Source organism: Echiichthys vipera (assembly GCF_963691815.1).
Source record: "Echiichthys vipera genome assembly, chromosome: 20".
Taxonomy (NCBI): Eukaryota; Metazoa; Chordata; class Actinopteri; order Perciformes; family Trachinidae; genus Echiichthys; species Echiichthys vipera.
Window position 1 is genome coordinate 10540105 of NC_139845.1, and position 21829 is coordinate 10561933.

Below are 21829 nucleotides of genomic sequence, written 5' to 3' on the forward strand. Positions count from 1 at the left end.
AATATGGTTATGGCTGAAATGGATTTCAAGTATTTACAGTCCTGTTCCTGTATCAGTTTCAGTTATATCCTTGAATATTAATTTCCAGAGGGATATGTCTAATATCTGTGCCCTAGAGCTGGTGCATTATAAACTGCATCTGAATTCACCTAGCAACAAGAAGAATATGTTTCTATACATAACTGCATAGAGACACAGGGACAGCAGCATTGTTGAAGGTGAAAGTGAAATATATATTAACCAGAAAATTACATGTTTTAATAATTGAACATGTAGGGAAATGTAGCCTGCACCATTGTAAGCTTTCACTTATGCTCAAATACAAGTTTTAATCATTGAACATGTAGGGAAATGTAGCCTGCACCATTGTAAGCTTTCACTTATGCTCAAAATAGAATTAACTGAGCCCCTGAGTGAGCTACTAAATGACTTTCGAAAAAAAAGTTGCTTTATTTGCTTGTGTCTCCATTCCTTTATCACCCATTTACAAATAGCTGGAAAAGCAACTGCAGTAACTCGATACAAATAAAAACATGCTGCATTTGTGTCTATTTGGAGAAACACACACACACACACACACACACACACACACACACACACGCACATGCAAACGCACACTTGTTAGGGCTTTCATATCAACTCCAATCAATGCAGTAAATGGCTAGAGCAAGGATGGGATACTTTATCCATCCCTTTGACGCCCCCTAGAGTATTTTATGGTAAATGTAACTGAGGATTGGGAGACATCAGTCATCACCAGTGTTTACTGTATGTTACCTAGCAGTCAGATATATACAGGAATTAGAGACAAAAGAAAAACATCAGCTGCTTACTTGCACGGGGAGAAGTGACAGGGACTTAAAGTCAAAAGAGACTTAGTATTCCTCCACAATACACAATACTAAGCCTTCCAAAAGATATACAGGCCTACCATGAATACCTATTGTAGCCCATCGACTCTGTCACCCCGAAAATAAAACAGAAATAAAATACTGATATTGATTTAATAATAATACACTTAAGCTGTAGGGCACCTTTCATACAAACATGTGCAGCTCAAAGTGCAGCTCAAAGTTAAATAAAAAATAAAACAGGACAAAAAACATTTAAGTAAGTAACAAACCGTAGAAGCAGACAAATTATTGAGCAAATCATACAATAAAACACCAAAAAAGAATAAAAAATGCCATAAAATGAATATCACGTCTTAGAAATTGTAGGATTGGGTGTTAAAATAATATCATATTTTAATATCATCTAAAGCGTAAAGTTAATTTAAATGAAACATACCTAATGGTCCATGGCTATGTTTCTCCTGATATTAAAGTAATGTTGTAAAATCCCCACAGTAACTCTCCATCGATTTTTCACAAGTTGATTGATAAGACTGAAATCTCCGAGCCTGCTGCGCAACCCCTCATGTCTAGTTGTTTACAATCTCTCAGGCTAAACATGGCCGTTGACCAACTCAACCCTGACAGTTAGCACTCGATAACTCTCAAAAATTCTACATTTACAATACCTAAGTTGCAAAACAAGCTACGGCGCGGTTACCACTCTAATTGTCGTGTTTACCTAGCTGTTGGTTCGGTTTTTATCTCGTCTTCCTGTGACTCGTTAGCCGCTGAAGCTAAGTAGCGAGCTAACTTCTCCACAGTGAAACAATGACAGCGACTTCTGCAGGTGGCACCGGCTGCCTCACCGCTAAAGGATTGGACATAAGTTTGGCCGCTCTGCAGCGACAAGACCCATATATCAATAACATTGTGGACGTAGCCAGTCAAGTTGCCCTGTATACTTATAACAACAAGACAAATGAATGGGTAAGTCTGGTGTATATGCTAACATAGCTTAGCTGCGTCATCGCTCCTGATAGGCGCGCTTTGTCACTGACACAGATTCACCACAACTAGTGTTACAGCATTATGTTAACCGCAGTTATGGTTAGTTGGCGTCTAAAGAGGTATTTTCCCTCAAACATCGCAACGGTAAATCATCAACTATTTGATTCACTTGGATTTTGTAACTACATTACAGATAACTGTTGCATCCCTAGAACAAACACGTATTATAAATACATTGTTCTCCCCCTGTGATGCTCTGAAGACTGTCACGTTAAATTCAGCTGCTCGGTCAGTTATACGTCATTCTTTTTGGAGGGTTTGTTATTTGAAAATATTTGATTTTTCTTGTCTTTTGTGACAAGATTTGGCTGACCAGTGATCCAAGTTAAATCAGTTTGCTAATCTGTTGTTGTATGTGTTTTTTTAGGAGAAGACAGAGGTGGAAGGCACCCTTTTTATCTACACAAGGTAATGAAGTCGATGCTGGACTGGCATCTTGGTGTCTAAGATTTCATATGCCAGACTAGAGATGCACCGATCCATTTGTTTTCGATCCAATCTATCGGCTGATACCGATCCGAAACTACAGTTGAATGATTGAACCGTATACTTTGCCATGTGAGTAAAGGCATCGGGCTGGACATAAATATTTGGCCTCGTTAAAAAGGTAACAAATTAACACAGATATAAACGTACTAAATATTAATTGACAACAAATAAAGTGTACATTAGCAGCAAAAAGAAACAAATGACACTTCCATGTAAAGTGCACTGCAAACAGATTCTAAAATGATAATAATAATAAATAGTATAGCAGCTGCCTGAAACCCAACCAACAATGGCTTAATTAACTCGCCGTGTGTGATATTAGTAAAAAAGAAATGACTGGATCGGCCTCATTCATCCGATATCCAATCCAACTAATTAGTCAAAATCGGAGCCGATATCCCATCTGGGTATCTGATCGTTGCATCTCTATGCAAGACTTTAAAGTTCAATTCTTAGAATATATTTGTTGGGAACACCTTAAAAGCTCTTCAACAGACATATTGAAACTGTGGCCATAGCATAATTTTAAAATGCAAAATTCAGTATTGCATTTTTTTTTAGCTTTATAAATATTTTATTATATAGCACAATTGTTTTATGCAATATATAATGATGAATATGGCAGGACATGATATACATAGCTGTGCCTGTTGTTTCATTTTAGTTGACTCATTACGACATGAATTTTAAACCTCTTTTTCTATGCTGTGTCCTCTTTGTTTTTCAGACTAGCATCTCCCAGGCATGGTTTCACCATTATGAACAGACTCAGTATGGAGAACCTGACAGAACCAATCACCAAAGACCTGGATTTCCAGCTCCAGCACCCCTTCCTACTTTACCGCAATGCACGATGTAAGGATAAACACATACAGATACACACATAGACATACTCGTTAATTATTGTTGCCTTCGGTTGTTTGTCTGACACATTTTGTTCTCAAGATCACAATGTACGCATAGACACCTTTAGTTTAGTTTTATACCTATTTATAATTGGGATAGAAAATTTTGAAATAGAATGTTTTTCTAAAAATGCAAACTGTCAGAATGACAGTCACACACTGTGGAGACATAGATGACTAAATACAAGGACTGGCCACACAGACCGAATAGTTTGAAGAGACTTGGCTGTGTTTTACAAGCAGCCAGACAGTGAAACAAACTTATTGAAAGATGGAGACAAAGATAAACATAAAATAAAATAAGAGAAAACAAATGCTAGACAGAGAGAGTGATGAACAGTTTAACAAGAAAGGAAATGGGGAAAAAGACAGTCCCCAAAGAAATGGGAACAACAAAAGTATAGATACTTTGATACTTTTTCAATCCCTTGTTTTTAAACAGATACAATATCAACATTTGATAGTAGCGGAAACACCAAAGTTATAAAAAGCACATCTACAATCAGATTTTCAACTAAAGGCTGCACAAAAGTGTGTTATGTGTTCAGTGACTTTTTTTCTGAACCAGCATTATGTGTAGGTTGATAATAAAAAAATAAATGAAAAAGATTCTATTTTGTGTGCCAAATATTTTTGAAAAACAAATTATTTTTGTCAATTATCGGATCATGCTTTAAAGTTCTGTTACAGCGAAAACTACCCTAAATCCATGTGAGACCATGTCTCAGGGACGTTGAAGACCTCATCACATCACACTTAGAAATGAAAGGTGTATCTATAGCTACAGGGAGGAAGTTAGATAAAAGATTAACAATTTGATAGAGGGCGAAAGTGCGTAGCATGCTGTTCATTTGAGAGGGAGCCGTTGGTCCCATATAAGGAGCAGAGGTGTTGTTGTGACTCCAATTCTATCAGCCTGTCTCCCTCTGAGACCTACATCAGACACACACACACACACACACAAACCACACACACGCACACACACACACACACACACACACACACACACACACACACACACACACACACACACACACACACACACACACACACACACACACACACACACATTGCAGAGTGTGCCTGTGGGACAAAAGCCTGAGAGCACTAAAAACCAGCCAGCAGAGATTAGATACACCACAACAGTCACTGATAATACAAACACACACTCACTCAAGAATCGCTGACACACACAGACCTCCCTCCCTCTCTGTAATGGTCTCACACTCTTCATCAGGCTCAGTAAGAAGCAGGTGGAATGCTGTGTTTAGATACCAGTCGATTCCTCACGCCAGCCTTGATCCCCTTACCGTAAGACTTCATTTGTCTTACTGACACATATACAACACAATCATTATTAAACATCCCGAAGGCTCAGTGCAATAATATGTATTTCATAAACTTTTCTCAGTGACCCCTTAATACCGTCACACCAGGTTTAAATACACTCAGGGGACATTGGAGATGCTGTGATAATACTGGCCTTTAGATGTGATCAGAGCATCGGTAATGGGGATTAAATTGCAAGTGAATAGCTAACTCACATTTTTTTTGGGGGGAAAAGGAATTTAAAAACACATTGAACCAGTAATCACAGCTCAGTTGATAATTATTTCCTGTGATAAAAAGGAAATTGGCAGGGGTTATGTGAGTTAAAGAGTGAATGAGCACATAGCAAACCTAATGTTCAGTGGCTCCAGTCGATTACACTGATTGGGGGCAGATAAAGCACCCAAATAAGGATTGACTAGGATTGCTGGACCCTAAATAATTTTTTAACATGCAGATATGTGATGAGGTCGAGCCAGATGTAGCTCATAAAACACATGCACATAAAGCAGCACCTCAGATGCTCTAAGAGACATCAAAATGACAATTGATCATCAGTGAGCGCATACCAGGTGATGGTATGTGTTTGGAGTCGAGGAATCTTTTCCAGAAAACTATAAACAGGAATGCCTCTCAGCTCAGGAATGATGTTTTTTACTGGCTAACATCTGATGCTTGATGTCTGATGTATTTAGGCCCCAGGCGGTTGGTAATGCTGCCAGTCCCACCGTGTAGTGACCTCTGTGCGCAAGGGTCGTGGAATCTTATCATTAGACAAACATGGAGCTCTCAGTGCTGCCGTTACTTCCTGGAATGGCAGTTGGCACAAAGTGGCACAACAGGCTAAAAATACATTGTCGAGATATACCACAGAACAGGGCAAGATTCAGGGAAGAGAACTTTAGTCTGAGCAAGTCATAATTCCTCTGGCAAATGCCCAGTACAGAGGGACAGATAGAAGGCTTTTTACATTCCTTTCCTATAAGCACCTACTATCCCAAGCAGTCTTTCAGTCGCCCCATTGTCTGCACATGGATTTGATCCCCTAACCCTGCAGTGTTGGTGTCTTGACTTTTAGCAGTGGATGGTGAATTTGTCTGCTTCACTAGATAGTTTGTCATTTGAATGTCTTAATTTATTTTAAAAAAAATATTTGGATGATAAAATCATTAAGATGCTTCTCAGTATTCTCAGCTTGACTCAGTTTATGTGCAGAACATAATATATGTCTCTTCCCATGCCGTCAACTCAGACAGATTTTGGATTATGCTGCATAGGAGTACTCTTATTTATTAAAGAGCTGAAACTCTTTTAAACTCAATGAAAGGGCAACTTTTTTTTATTATCAATTCATTGTTTAAGTAGCCTAACTTGAAAGCATAAATGCCAAACCTTACCTAGTTGCCTCTCAACTGTGAAGATTTGCTGATGTGTCCTATTTGATAGTGAACAGAATATATTTTTGTTTTGGTCTGTTGGTCAAAAATAAAATGAGCACTTTGAAGATGTCAACATTGCCTTTTTAGAAAAGTAAGATTTCCATTTACACAATTTTCTGACTAAATTATTTATTGTTGAATTGAGAAAATAACTGAAAATGTACTTCAGGCCACACATATTTTATACTGGATGTGACTGACACTAGCACTTAATTTAACATGTCTATGGCGTTCTGCCTTACCTCCAGGTCGGACGTATGTATATCCCAGGTCTCTCTCTGACACCAGCAAGCCTTTGAATCTGACGTCCGGTTCCTCCTCCAGTCTCTCATGTTTGGGTTTCCTCTGAAACAGGCCTCTCAGCATGGCTCCACTGGTCCCTCAGGAGTCTCACAGTCTGGTTGTAATTGGCTCTTTGAGTCTCTCTAGCTCTTGCTCAGATTATAACTGAAGTGTCAGCACCAGTAATATCTTATTATGCCAAAGGGTTGGCAAAAGTGACGCCGAAGATGATGTGACACCTTCTTCCTCTCTTTCTTCAGGAGCTAAGGATGTACTGATGTGTAGATGTCCCTTTATCCAGGCCAGGTAGTACACATAAAGCTGTCACAGTGGTTTAGGCTATGCCTCCTTCGAACTGGGCTTCAGTAGCCGAGTAACAATTTGAATGTACCAGCAGATAAACCTCAGGATGAAGGCTAAAAGGTGTAACAATACTGTTAAAGTCTTTTTATGAGTTCCGGTAGCTGTAAATCTCAATATTTACTGCTCCTCCAATGTCATGAATTCCTTTCCAACAAACAAAGGAAGTAATGCTTCTTTTCGACCACCAAAAAATTCCAAGCATAGATGTGCGTTACTGTAAAAGCACCGGCCCCTGACAAACCTCCAGCAAACTAAATACAGTGTAAAAGAATATCAACACTTTTCCTCATGACTAATGCACAGAGCTCTCCCAACAAAGCTCACATACCACAGTAAAAGCACACCTTATCTAGATTGGGCGACACTGCTGCTGAAAAATATGTCTGCATTTCTAAATGTATTAAAGCTAAACAAAACAAAAGTATTCTGTGAGTAGGACCAGTGGTGCAATCTGGGTAACAACCAAACACAGTTACTGTGTTCTGAAAAATGCGATGATGGTGTGCAAGTCGCAACAAAAAATCAGATTTGACTGAAAATGATTTTAAAAGCAATGAGGCCAAACAAAGAAATTAGGACAGAAGTGACGGGTCGTGGTGCTGCTTCTCATACTTAAAAAAAAAAAAATGCAAAAAAAGTTCTGCTAAAAATGTCTTTATATGCATCCAAGTCCCACTGGAGTTCCGTCAAAGAGTCACTGTAGTCTACAGCAGACTTCACGCGTGCACCAGTGCTCGCTGTTTGGCAGGTTGGTCCCAGTCACAGAGTGTTTGAAAGGACCACACAGTCACTTACAAATCTTCAGTAGAGCGATTGTTGCAGAAGTTCCCAATACTCCTTGTTCTGTAAAGGGATGCTGTCAAATTCTGAATCGACATTTTTCAGTTTGTCTTCTTATCATGTCTGAGACTTTGGTCATCCTTTTGTTGAAGTCATCTGCCCGTGAGACCATTCAGTGATGTTCGCGGTCCAGTTTGGTCAGGAGCTTTGCTTCACTTATTCAATTAACTTGTGCCCCTTCCTCTCTCGCTCTCGCTCTCGCTCTCGCTATCACTCTCAGTCTCTGTCTCCAGTGTGGTTGACTAGAGCCCCGTTTCCTCTTTTTCTATCTCTGACTTTCACCCTCAAAGCGTAACATGGTGGCCACTGCCGTTTTTTTGTTGGTGCTACTTGTTGGAGTCCTCCTCCCACTCTCTCTCTCTCTCTCCCCCCCCCCCCCCCCCCCTCACTATCTCTCTTTTGTGCTAAGGGGTGTTATATCTAGGTCTAGACTTTTGGCAGGTCAGTGCAGCTAAAAGCATGTGTGATAATCTCATCTATTGAACAGTTTTAATCTTGTCCTCTCTTATGCAGGCATCACAGGTTCTTGTCCATCCGCGTTTCCTCCCATCAATTCACTCCAGTTCAACATTTTTCATTCATTGACAAAACTCAGTGTCTGTTTCCTGACAGCTAAAGAGCTTCTCAGAACTAGATGTTTCTCTCTGGATGGACTTGATGATAATCTTCTCTCTAACACACCTCACTTCTTCCTATTTCACAACCGTCTCACTCGTTTTTCTCAATTTTCCAGCTCTCTGACTTGGACTCTGTGTCTCTCTGTCTCTGTCAAACAGTGTCATCCCCTGTGAGCACTAAGCAGCTCTGGCTTCACCAGACAGTCTCCCACTGCAGTTACTTATTTGGTACTGGGCTGATTTTCCCAGGCTCAATTGAACTCTGTGTGTGTGTATGTGTGTATGTGTGTCTGCCACTCCCCCCACCACTGGCCTCAGAGGCTTGTCCAACCCCATGTGTAACCAAGTGTGTGCTTTTGTATATTTTTTGTGCATGTCTGTCCGTGTGGGAATGTGTGTGTGTCTTTTGATAGGACTGTGGTTGTGACTTTGCCCACCACATACAGTAGACCCTACTCTTACCTTACTTCTTTCCCTTGTTGGGATGAACTGAATCTTGATTAGGGCTGGTTATCAAACCCAGAAATTAAATGTTTTTGCAACACTGAAAATAAATCACTGGAAAGCACTAAAAGCTGGCATTGAATGATTGCACAGATTGGCACTCCTTATCGGGCAGTTTATGATTTAAATAATATTTTGTACCAGTTGTAGTCTTCATACAAGCAAAGTTCTTGTTCTGTTGCTTGTGTTTAACCAGAATTTAGTGAGAGTTAATGGAAAGAGAATTGGTAGAAATTGTTCTCCTCATCCTTTTATATTTTACCAAGCAATTAGTTGTATTATAGCAGTATACTGGAAGCAGCAGAAAAGCAGTACTGAGTACACTTTTATATAGTTTTTTTATTATTGTAGTATTATTGTCAGTGCAATATTAATATTTCCTCATATTGTGCAGCCCTACATCAAACTACCGTAGGAATAAGTATTGTTCTGTTACAAAAATTCACTGAACTCTTTGGCACTAACAGTGAAGAATTGCACTGGATACCTCAGTCTTGTTTGAGTAAATGATTGAAACAAGTTGGACTCTAGGATCAGGATGTGGGCTTAGACCTTCAATTTGTTTTCTTCTTCTTGGGACAAAATTTTGTTGCTGGGCAAAATTAGGATTTTCTCCAGTCCTAACTGATGGGGAATTAAATAATTCTAATGCTACCACACTATCTCTTTCAATATGCTTTTAGGAGTCAGTACAAATATAAATAGTGAAATAAGTCACTGCATAATGCCATGCAACCTACTTGCTCACTGCTGTGAAACGCTGTGGCAAATGGGTTTTATTGTTGCCTTTTTCCACCCTTGTTGACCATGTTTATGCAGTTCAGGAGTCTCCAGAGGCCAATGTTTTACTGTTTAATGGTACTGTTGGCTTCTGTTCCCATTGGGAAATGACTCATTTTAAACCCTGGGTTTGGACCAACCAGGGCTAATAATAAACCGTTTACATGTCTGTCAAGCCTCACTGATGTCATAGCTGCAGAGTTGTACGACAGCGTGTCTGTGCATTCATTTGTTTGTAAGGGTATGGCAGGTCTGAAAGCTCATTTTGTTCATGGTGCATCTGAAATTCAGCATGCAGTTTCATTATTTCACTGGCTAACTTGATTTTTAGAATCAACAGGGACATTACTCCAGACTAGGATTTTTTTTTTTTACATTTTTGTTTATGTTTGTTTATGTTCGAAAGTTCACTTCTCTCTCTCCCTCTCTCTCTCTCTCTGCTCCTATCTTTCTCACTCCCACAGTGGTTATCCATGGCATTTGGTTCTATGATAAGGAGGACTGTCAACGCATTGCTCATAGGATGAAGATGTAAGTGCTTATATTAAAACCAACTGTAACGTACGTACAAACCCCTCAAAGAAAACAAATTGAAAACCGGAATTGGTCCGCTAAGCAGGGACTCATGAGTTATTACCAGTCAGCCACCATGGCTGAGAGAGTTTATCATATTTTAGTCTGCACATGAAAGAGACTACATGTGTTTAATAATGGATCTGTGTCCGTGTTAACCATATAACATTTGAATGCTCCCAGGGAGAAGGGTTCTTCTACTTTTTTATTCTTTTACTTAAAAACATACAAGTGATCTTCTTATCCTGACAAAAGTACTCTACTGTTTGTCTGACTAGTGTGTGTGTACGTGTGTGTAGTCTGACCCAGCAGGAGCAAGTCTTAGCTCAGTCTCAAGGTGGATGGCTGTCCCCAGGAGGAAGTGGAGGACGAGTAGTTGGAGGAGGAAGCGGAGCAAAGACAGTGGACATCATCCAGATGTTGACCAAAGCACACACAGAATATGACAAGGTAGGGAAACACCAAATGCTCTATAATGCAACGTTACAGACTCATATTTTGGATGGCATGAAATACTTTCGTTCTGAAAATATGTATATCTATGCTTTATTTGATTTGTTTGCATTTCCTCATACTGACCAGTGGGGTGTACGGAATCACTGAAGATCTTCTTAAGTCACTTATTGAACATACTGTATTTGTTCCTCTGTCTAATCTTTTTTTCCCTTTCCATGTGTCTCTTCACTTGAAGTCTGCATCAGAGCCAAAGGAGATTGGTGGCAGCAGTGTTATTTTTGGAAACCCTAACCTCATTAAACCAATACCTGTTAAACCAAACACTCAGGTGAACCACCCTCAGCCCCTTTCTAGTTTAATCCAGGGTTGCGTTCGTCTTTCCTTGAGGAGGCCCTTATTGATAAAATGTGTGATGTACAAGAAGGGAGGCTATTGAAAAGAACAAAAGCAAGGGATCAGCTAAAGATTAAGTTCAATGGTAATCACGCAACCAGTAAGAAGAAGTGCTACCATTACAATATCAGTGTTTACTTTATCTCAACCATTTCTCAATCCATTTTTTTTTTATTGTCATTTAAAGACCTTTGTATTAGCCAAATGTATTACAAAATTGTTAGTTCCAACAGTAGTCTCCTCGAATGCTTTCTGTTCTTCTTCCCTCTCTTACCCTTCTCTCTGTTTGACTCATCTAGGACGGTGAAAGTGCTGAACCCAAGCCTCTCTCTCTGGCCACTCTTTTTGGCTCTCAACATCACCACTCAACCAAACCTCACCCAGTCTCTCCTATGACTGCCCCCGGAACAGGTCCATCACCGAGACAAGTCAGCCGTCCACCTGTAGCCCGTTCCCTGAAATACGACGACACAGTGAACTTTGGCCGAAGTGTTGGGAACGTTGCCATGGTTGGGTGTTCAGACGGAGGACACAGGGCTGCAGTCGGCGGACAAACAGTCGGGGGACATGGTGGAAATGTTGTGGCACTGCTGCCGAGTCCCACTAACACCCATCAGCAGCAGCAGGACCAGCCTCAGCAATGTGCAGCCATCCAGAAACTCATGCAGGGACAGAGAGGAGCCGGGGTGGTTGGAGGGGGGCTTCAGACCCTGTCTGAGTCCCCCGAGAACAGGCTTTGTGACAACGGGGTGCCGCTGGAGCATCACCACCACCATCACCATCTCTACCATCATCATCATCAGCAGCACCTCCTTCATCAACAGCAGCTACTTCAAGCTGACCCAATCAGGAGACTTTTCCAAGCCCAGCAGCCTCTTCCCTCCTCCAACCCTCTGCCTCTGCAGAAGAATCCTCATCTCTCCTCTCAGCCTGTAATGTTGGATTCTGTGTCATGTTCCCACCTTCAAGCGCAACAAAACCAGCAGCTGTTTTTCAGCCTTTCTAAACCTCAACCAGAGGCACAGCACAACTGCCAGTCAGCTCCAAGTGTACAGGGAACAGGTGGGACATCTTTTATCCTATCACTGTGCTATGACTATGCAGTATGACCGTGTACTGAATAAGTCTACCACATACACCTTCCGGCAAATGTAGGAGTGAAGTATTATGTACATAATAAGTAAGTACTATTAATAATATAATGTATAAAAGTAAGTAACTAAAAGTAAAAACATTTTTTGATGTCATCTCAGATGACCAATGACCAAGTCATCCAACCTTTACATGGTATATCAGTTTCCTGAAAATAATAACCAGTCAATTTGTAGTTTCTGTTTTGTGAATCCAGTTACATTTGAGAAAAGCTGAGCACCAAGTCCAGTTCTTAATAACTGTTATGTCTGCTTGCTAGTGTTTGGGTGTCTGGTTGATGGGTCTATTGAATATATCTGTAAGATGCCTGATTGAATACCTTTGATAAAACGATCCACTGAATTAGGGCTGCAACTAATGCTGTTGATTATTTTATCGATTAACCAATCAGTTAATTAATCTATTGTTTGTCAGTAAAAATTGTGAGAAATGTTGATCAGTGTTACCCAAAGTACAAGATGGTGTCCTAAAATGTCTTTTTTCATCTGCAACTCAAAGATATTCAGTTTACAGTCATAGAAAGTCATTAAAAAATGACTCAAACAGATTAATCGATTATCAAAATATTTGTCGATTATTTTCAACAATTGACAACTAATTGATTATTTGATTAATCGTTGCAGCTCTACACTGAATATCCTCACATGTATTAGACTATTTATGTATCCATCTGTTGCCATTTCTCTATTTAAACTCTAAAACATCTCTGCCAAGATGCTTAAGTGATGTTTAATCTGTGTGAGCCGTTAAAACAATTCTAATCATTTGGTCCCTCATGCTCTCCTGTCAGTTCTGTCTTCCCAGATGCCTGGTGTGGTGTCGCCTCATGAGCTCCTGCAAAAGCTCCAGCTGGTCGAGCAGGAACAAAGCCTGGTTCCCCATGATCCCCCTCGACTCTGTCCAGGACTGGCCCCTCGATTCCTGGGGCCCACTCAAGGTCACGGTGCAGGCCCAGTGGTAGGCCCAGTCCCAAACCAGCCCACAGCCACTTTGGGTCAAAAGGCTGCTCTGCAGTTTCAGGTAAGCACTATGGACTCTGTTAGCGGTGTCCTTATCTTGTTACCATTTGTTTTCATTGTTATTTTTAGGTTGCTTAAAGGAGTACTATTAAGAAAATGTCCCTGTCTATCCAGGTCATCTCCCCCCAGCGGATACCAGCCACTGTGGCCCCCAACCTGCTTCTCTCTCCCAGTGTGTTCACTCAGGCAAAGTTTAGTGGTGGCGGTTTATCAGCGGTCGCCCCGGAGAGCCTGTCCAGACCCCCGATGCAGCAGGAGATCGGAGTTCTGTCCAGAAGCCAGCTTCAAGCTACACTGCTGCATTTGATCCAGGTAATGATGACATAAATGAAAGTATCTCACACTGACTCATTATATGTCAATGGCCTCAGATTATTTCACTTTGTCCATTTGTTGTGTTTAGTACATGTGCAAATATAGACCTACAGTATGATGATCCTTGCTTGTGTTTTTCAGGCTGACGGCTCATTCCTGGACACCATCTATGAAGCCTACATCAGCCGCTTTGCTAATGACTCCACCAGCAAGTACTGATGACACTACACAACCTCTGTCTCTGCAAACGCCCTGTTCAGAGCAGTGAGGCTCATTCCTCTACACCTAATATGGATACACCACATCCTGCTGTATCTCCTCTGCAATATATAGCCAGTCAACCTGACTTTTCTTCACTTCAAACCAAGTTTTTCTCATCGCAACAAAAAAAGCAGTTATCAAAACTGATACGTGTTTCTATCCATAGCAGAAAATACAGCTTTTCATCCTGTGACTCTTCTGAAAAAACAAATTCTCTCATTCTGAGGACCACATTTTATTGGCACAAATGTAACAAACCATACAGTCTTGACATGACCTGTAGTTAGGGGCGAACTGTAGCCTATGCTCTGGGAAGATAAAATATGCTGCAACCTCACCTGTATTCCCAAGGTGTTTGGATTTAGTAGTTCCCTGTGCTACATATTCACCAAATGTAGCAAAAATATATTTTATTAGTTTAGTTTGTTTTGGTATAATGTGTAGCCTTGACCCCGTCACAGTCGTCTAACACCAGCCAGCCTTCTGGGCTTTAATAAGTCTTCCTGTTTGAACAACTAGTGTTGTAGGATATACTCAAACTGACTTGAAGCTGACATGTTAAACATGTTTGGTTTTCTGTACATTAAGGAAAGTAAGTATGTTTAGGTGTTATCAGAATTTGTTGGAATTTAATTTACAATTGTTTTTAAATGAAGTTCTTACTAGTTTGCTTTCTAAATGAAGATTAAGTCTGTATATTTTACTATTCAAATTATTTTAAATCTATTGAAATGATAACCATGTCATTTAGATTTCTTTCCTCCTTTTTCAGCAGACTCCACCTATGGTAAATATCGAAAAATGCTATTTTTGTTACAGTAATATTATTTTATTTTGAAGAAATAATTCAAAAAGACATGGTATGCATCTAACTTGAAGTAGCAAGGGAGGAGATTGTTAACCTGCACTACCTCACAGAGAGCTAGTTCGGCGGCGCATCTGTGTTTTTACTTAGTGGCAGATTGTCACTTATGTGAATGGACGGTGTTAAAGATTAGATAATCTAGTCAGAGTTTTTATTTCATTTTCATCATCAAAGTAAAACCATTGACAATCTTTTAACATATCACTCGAGTTGTTGTTGAACTTTCAAAGTACAGTGAACAATTCCTAAACATTTTGTCTTCCAAACAAAACTTACAGAAATTCCCCTCAGGAATCATAAAACGTTTTATTTATCAAACATTTTGCTATTGATTGTATGTCCAGTTGAATAAATTGTTGGTTAAATAGAGATTTAAATGGGGATTTAACCAACCAAACTTAAGTTTTCCTACTCAGAATCACTCAGTTCCTCACTCAGTACAGTAAAGAAGTTGCACTCAAAGATGATACATTTTATCACACAGCCAGACTTTACAGTAGCTACCAGAAAAAAACAGCAACAACAAAAAAGAGAATACATTTCAGAAAAAATAATATTTTATTCCTATTTTTGTACTCAAGCCAAATGTATTCTTCATATAATACAAATAACCAGCATGTTACATTACAATGAAATGTACAGCAAGTAAAAGTGTGTTCTTATACAACATATCTACATTTATTATTCAGATGCCGTTTTGTTTTTTCAATTCAAAATATCTGTCTTTTTCTTTACATTTTCATTTAAGATCATTTGAGACATTGAAATGTCAATTGAAATCTTTTTACACAAGTTTTACTTCTTTTTGTCAGGAATGTTTTGCTCTTACATAAACTGGAATATATTTTAATTGGTTATTAAATGTTCTCAAACTGCTTGTGTTGTCTTTTTTTGTTGTGTCAGTGGATCTGCATGGCTGACTGTATTATGATTATCATTGTTATGTAAGTTTAAGCCAGCCTCAAGTGCACTAATTATTGCTTTAATGTCACACCATTACCACAATCGATAGAGTAACATAATATATACAGTGATTAATCAATAGTTTTTACATACCCAGCAGTATTGAGGGACCTTAGCTACTTAACTCTAATGGACTTTATACAACATACATTTTTTTCCAATATCAAATCAACCCATGTGTTTGTCATGCTTAACTGAGCACCAAGCACAAGTCAATAAAGCAGAGTTGCAGACACAATGGTGTTAATTTAACTGAACGAGTCAGTTTTGTACCAAGACCGAAGAGGAGAGGGAAAGTAACCCAGCAGCCTTTGAGAAAACAATCTCACGCAAGGTCCATTAAGTAGCTGATCAGATCACGTGACCGTCATAAGCATATGAAGCAGCTACTAAACGGACCCTGTGGTGGAGATTGTTTTTGTCCCCTGCTTTTAAAGATAGAAATATATGCTCATATTTGAATATACTCCTTAAAAAAAATAAATTATCAAAAGATTCTTTTAATATTGGAAATGAAACAATCCCACCGTCATATTTGTTTGTTGTCTCCTGGCCTTTTCTGTGTTTTAGTGAGTCAGAATCAAAAATACTGTAATAATCCCAGCGGGAAATTATTTTCATAGCAAACTCCAGCTATACAAACAACGTTATTTAACAAAAATATTACACAGATAACATATATATATGTGTAAAAACAGAATATAAAACAGTGTGTGTATATATATATATATATATAAAATATCAATTTACAATAATAATATATATACAGATCAAAAGTACTGTAATGGTGCCAAATAGCATGCAAGCTAACCTAAAACAATGTACATTTTTTCCACTGATGTTCATGTATTTTGGGTCCCTTCAATCATTTTCGTGGCATCTGAGATTTTTTTATTCACAGTGCAACAACGGCATGTATTGGCTCTGAGTAAATTACCTGATAACAAATCACACATAACACACATAAGCCTAATTGACTGATTCATAGAAATTGACCCTTCAAACGAAGTCATCGGCTGGTGTCCCATAACGACAATGGGGATAATGAGCTGTCACTTTCCATGGCGTAGAGACATACAGTGTGTTTCTTTAGATAAACTCGCTGACCACCCTGACCATTAGTGTTTCATAATATTTTTCGGTATCTTCTTATGACAAATTCCATTGTTACTAATTGGTATTGTTATTAGGACTGCTAACGTCTCCCTAATAACAGCTGGGAATCAAAACCCTGATTGGAAACGCAGTGTGAAGTGATCAGAGTCCAATCAATCTGCTGCACTTAAACACTTGAAAGTATAGTCTTAAAAGTGTCATATCAATGCCAGAGCATTTTATAATATCTTTAAGAATATTGTTTAAATCTTCATTTTTTTAGGAATCACACACACACACACACACACACAAACGCACACAAAGGAGGTTCCAGACCATTGGTTTAGCTGATGGAGCCAAAAGTAAGGGCTGACTATAAGCCCTGGCTTTGACTAATCAATGACGTGTGTGTGTGTGTGTGTGTGTGTATATGTCTGTGTGTGTCCAGAGAGGCGGGGTCTTCAGATTTTTACAGGGAGTCCAGACCACTTTTGTTGCCAATGTATTCTCAGATGGAGGATATCATCTGCATTAGTAACTGGTTTCATTTTGGAACTCCAAGAGTAGATGAATGAGACAAACTTGTAGAATAATAATGTGTTTGTTCTTTTTGAGGTTTTATGGTTCTGTGTCTTATTTATGGTTTTTAATCTTCACTCAGACACAAGAGTTCTGTGTTCAAACTGTATTTTAAGAAACTTTCTACTTGTCATTTTTTTCAGTCTCTCTCTCTACACAGACAAGAAAAGTTGGAACTATAATTAAGCTGTTCAGAGGCTCAGGTGAGTGATAATGCTCAGAGTTTTCTTTAGTATTTTATGCTACAATGGAGCTTGATGGTGTTTGAGGATAATAGTTATATATATATATATATATATATATATGTATATAGATATATACACTGTATATATTGAATTGTTCATGAAATAGAAATCTAAAAATGTTAATATAAAAGTAGTGTACAAACAAAAAAGGGCCAAAATATTGCACTTTAAAAAAATGAAATTCTTGAGAAATTCAAGGGCAAGTAAATTGAAAAGTACATTAATGTGAAGTAAATTATATAAAAGTATTTTTCTTCCACATTCTCATTTAGAATTTGCAAATATCTGCAACATTTTTGGCCGTCTTAGAGAAATTCCTGCAAAACTTTTTTTTTTTTTTTTTTTTTTTTTTAAATTAATGTTAAACAGTTGTTCTCACACCACTGCTGAATATCAGGAATAATTTTCTGGACTGTTAAGGTTCTTACAAGTCTTTGGTCTACGGCAAATCATTTTACAAGGATAATTCCGGTGTATTTCAACCCATGTCTTTTAACATTACTTTCAGAGGAAGTTTTATGTGGAACTCCTTCTTTTGCTGATAGAAAAATCAAGAGTTCATCCACATGGGGGGGGGGGGGGGATACTTCGTCCCAATCATCAGTGATCTGGGTCAGTGGGGGAGGAGGTGTCCCACAGCTGTTACACGCTGCTAGTCTGTGTGCATATGTATTATGTGCATGCGTGTCTGTGTGTGTCACTAAATGTCAGTCGGTCTCTTATCCCTTCATGTTACTAATCCGACCCTTTCTGCATGTGGGTGTGTATGTGTGTATGTGCCAGATTGTTATACTGCGTTTTCATTTTCACAAGAGCATGAGCAGATGTTTTATTGTGTGTGTGTGTGTGTGTGTGTGTGTGTGTGTGTGTGTGTGTCTGTATACGTACACGTACACGCTTTTAATATGCAAAGGAATTTTAATTGTTGTAGCTGTGCATGTTAGCTGTAACCACAGAACATTGCACATTAACCTCACACTTTAAGGTTGCGTGTGTGTGTTTGTGTGTCCCTGGTATTTAGATAAATGTAGTGTAATGGTCAAAGCAGCAGACAGCCCACTTTAGCTCTAGACGTCATTTCAAAGTCATGTGACCACTGTAGCTCTTTCATAGTTTTAAACATTATTTTGGGCTGTGCAGTGTTAGACTAGCATTAAACACAAGATTGCTTATTTAAGAATTCACTCACAGCTTTAAAAATGTGCAATAACACTCTGAAGCCACACTGGTTGAAATAAAAAAATGAATAGAGTTACTTGTGATGTAAAATAGAAAGTGTTTCATGAGTGACCGGTGTGCCACAATTCGTTCATTTGGCTCATGCATTTACCCAAAGCCTTTTACAAGAAGTTGAAAGTATGCATCAGAAAAGTCTACATTCATTGCCTAATCCCAAATTTGGAGGAACACAAAGACACTGAGTACTCTTTTTTTTTTTAAGATATTTGAAAGGTGCAATCTTAACGAGCTGTGTGAGCTCTGGTTTTGATGTTTAACAGTTGAAAAAGTTGTTTAGCATGACTGAATGTACAGGTTTCTGTGACTGAGGACCCATGCAATGGTCTTCTGGGGACAAAGAAAAAATTAGGTGTTGTTGTGGAAATAGATTCTTCAATAAAGATCAACAAACAGGATCAGCTTTTTCTCCGTGGTTTATTTTGCCAAAGCATTTTCCTCTGCAGACAAAAATACGTTCATCCCTGCGTCCTAACAAAGCTAGAGTCTAGCAGGAATGACAACGAGCCAAATCGTGCCCAGTCTTTTAGGGGAAGAGACAGGACGCCAAAAGCCTTGGTTGGGTGACGTCTTTAGACCAAACAAAAACACGCCTTACACATTACAATTCTGAACATTCTGAACCTCTCTCATCACAAGGTGTCTAACACAGGGTACAGATGCACAAATATGCCATCATACCATCATGAGTTAGTTATTTGCATTATCCATTAAGAAGGTGAGACAGAGGAGACACTGAACTGCGTCTGACCTGACAAAATTATGATTATGAATTACAAATTTCCAAAAAATTCCCACAACAGTGTTCTTCACCAAAACACCAAAACCAAATGATTTCCACATAATTCCACACTAATACTACTAAATTCAGAGTAGAAATGATAAAAGAGATGAATATGAATCCATATTTGGGATTTTTGCAAGTGCTAATACGCAGGTAGACCCAGGGAGATAAACCAAGCACACGCAAAACATTTCAACATGAATTGCTCTAGGGGCAGTTGATAGATCAATGTTGCAGCACTGTGTGTTTGTATGTGTGTGTACATTTGCATTCATGTGAGGCAGTGACAGGCCACTAGGTGTCTCAGTGTGTTTATATTATAACATTGTGTCAGTCAAGTGCATCTTCCTCCACAAATAGCAAATCCCTTCTGATACAACTACAACCATCCCAGCAGAACTCTCTTCACGTTCCTCAGCGTTTTTCTTTTTCTGTTTAGCTTCTTTTAGCACAAATGTTGCCTACACGAATCCTGACGTCCTCCCATCCCCCTTCACTCCCATTTTTTCTTCTTTGTGCTTCTGTTCCTCTCTTCTTTCGTGTCCTCTCTTCTTTCTTCTCATCTTTCTCCTCCTCTTCCACCATGACAGATGACTTTCCACTCGCTTTCTCAGTTAAAAAACAGACACACAGAGAAAGACCAAGCGGAAAAACAAAGAAGTGAGGGAAACGGAGAGAAGGATGGTGAAATAACAGGTGAAAGAAAGGCGGATGAGAAAGATTAAGGGAAAAAGAGGGAGAGAAACACAACTAGAAAGAGAAGCAGGAGTAGAAAGACAGTAGGTCAAAGAGCGATAGAGAAAATGATAGTGGGATACTGTTTGTGTTAATGTGTGTGTGTGTGTGTGTGAGAGAGAGAGAGAGAGTGAGAGAGAGATAGGGATGGAGGGAGGAGGGGTTTAATCCTGCCTGGATTATGGTATAAACTGGTCCCAGAGAGCAGGAAGAGATACGCTAGAGAGAGAGAGAGAGAGAGAGGAAGTCCCACTATCCCTCCATCCATCCATCACCCAATCCATTTTACTCGTAGCGTATTCGTGTCCCAGTGCTGCGTGATTCTGGCCTGGATCCACCGGAATATGTGAGGTCAGCAGGAAGGAATCATTCAAGAAAGGACAGCAGAAAAACCTGTCTTTTGGGAATATGTGTGTGTGCGTCCTGCTCGGAAATACCTCGCTGTCAGATAACAAGGACTGAACTCGGGGCGGGAAGAAAGAAGTTTCCCCGGGACAACCCAAGTCTTTCATCACTCCCCCCTCTTTTTCTTTTCATCCTGTAGATTCCAGAGAGGGAGCATGGAGGAGAGAAGCGGATGATGGGAGCAGTAGAAATAGGATTAAGGGGTGCGGAGAGGGAGGTGTAGGAACATGGCAAGACTCCGTTGTGACTCCTGGTGCGTAGAACTGACCTTTGACACCGGGAACAAGAGCTTTCTAGACTATATTGTGTTCCGGGGTAACCAGCTGAGCTGACATCAAATCATCACTCAGACTCTTTTTATCTGTTACCAGTCATATTTGAACTTTCTTTGCAGACTCGCATGTCTCAAAGGGAATGGTTTTAAAGCTTTGACCACATGACATAGTGAGTAATCTTCAGTACCATGCTGTCTTTAATGATTTTGGGGACATATTTTAATCTTCCTGCAACCCACTTTTGGGCTCCAGCTTGTGTGTTTTTTGTTTAAAATTAGCATCCTGCCTGTGTTTCTGGGATTGTTTCAATCTTTTGTCTCTCAAGTCCCTCCACACAAATACTTCTCAGAATCATTCTTGGAAGTCAAGTCTTAAATCTGTGACCCTTGTGAGGATGACCTTCTTTCCCTGTCATCGGATGTCGCATGTGAGCTTTCTGGATCCTTTGCTTTTCCTGAGCAGGCCTCGGACTGTCACAGATTTCCCACATGTTACTATGGATCCTTGTATATTTTAGACTGCTCGCTAACAAAGTCTGCCTCTCTTCAAGTCACTGGAGAGTCTCAAGATTTAAACAATGCATGAATGTCTTTGAGAAAACTGGATTTGACTGGATCTTTACATTTTTGTAACGCCTACTTTACCAGGCAAGTTGACAAAAAGCGTATCTTAGATTCCCCTGTAATTATGTCCTCATGTTTAAAGCAGCTATAATCAGTGTTTTCATATTAACAATGAATGAGATTGTTTACTCGTTTTAATAGACCTACAGAGAATGATCATCATCTTCGCAGTTCGCCTCTGCTCCAAGGAGCTTTTTAACTTATTTTACTGTCGACTTACAGCTTCTCTTTTACTTTACTCTCATAGTTTTTTTCAAAGAAAAAGCTCTTAAAACCCCACTGTACATTCACTAAACAACTTCCCTCTTTGTGCAACGTGACCTGTGCACTAATAATCTCACTCTGCGCTGTCCTAATTTCATCCCTTTTCTCCTGGAGTCAGCATACAACAATTGCTGGACTG

General features: G+C 39.4%; 2 protein-coding genes across 2 annotated transcripts in view; one reads left to right on the forward strand and one right to left on the reverse strand.

Annotated features, from left to right (window-relative positions):
* Positions 1–6432, reverse strand: part of cacna1c (calcium channel, voltage-dependent, L type, alpha 1C subunit) — a gene marked incomplete at both ends in the record, with an annotated part of 197538 nt that extends 191106 nt beyond the window's left edge. Inside the window, one exon of the mRNA XM_083935268.1 lies at positions 6309–6432. Coding sequence (XP_083791394.1) covers positions 6309–6432 — 124 coding nt within the window. The remainder of the gene's footprint in view (positions 1–6308) is intronic.
* Positions 1468–15216, forward strand: dcp1b (decapping mRNA 1B). The gene is made up of 10 exons (XM_083935269.1): positions 1468–1823; positions 2272–2312; positions 3121–3248; positions 9917–9983; positions 10325–10475; positions 10717–10809; positions 11174–11936; positions 12817–13046; positions 13160–13357; positions 13502–15216. The coding sequence occupies exons 1-10, from the start codon at positions 1665–1667 to the stop codon at positions 13577–13579; spliced, it is 1908 nt and encodes a 635-aa protein (XP_083791395.1). The 5' UTR covers positions 1468–1664; the 3' UTR covers positions 13580–15216.
* Positions 15217–21829: the final 6613 nt, after the last annotated feature.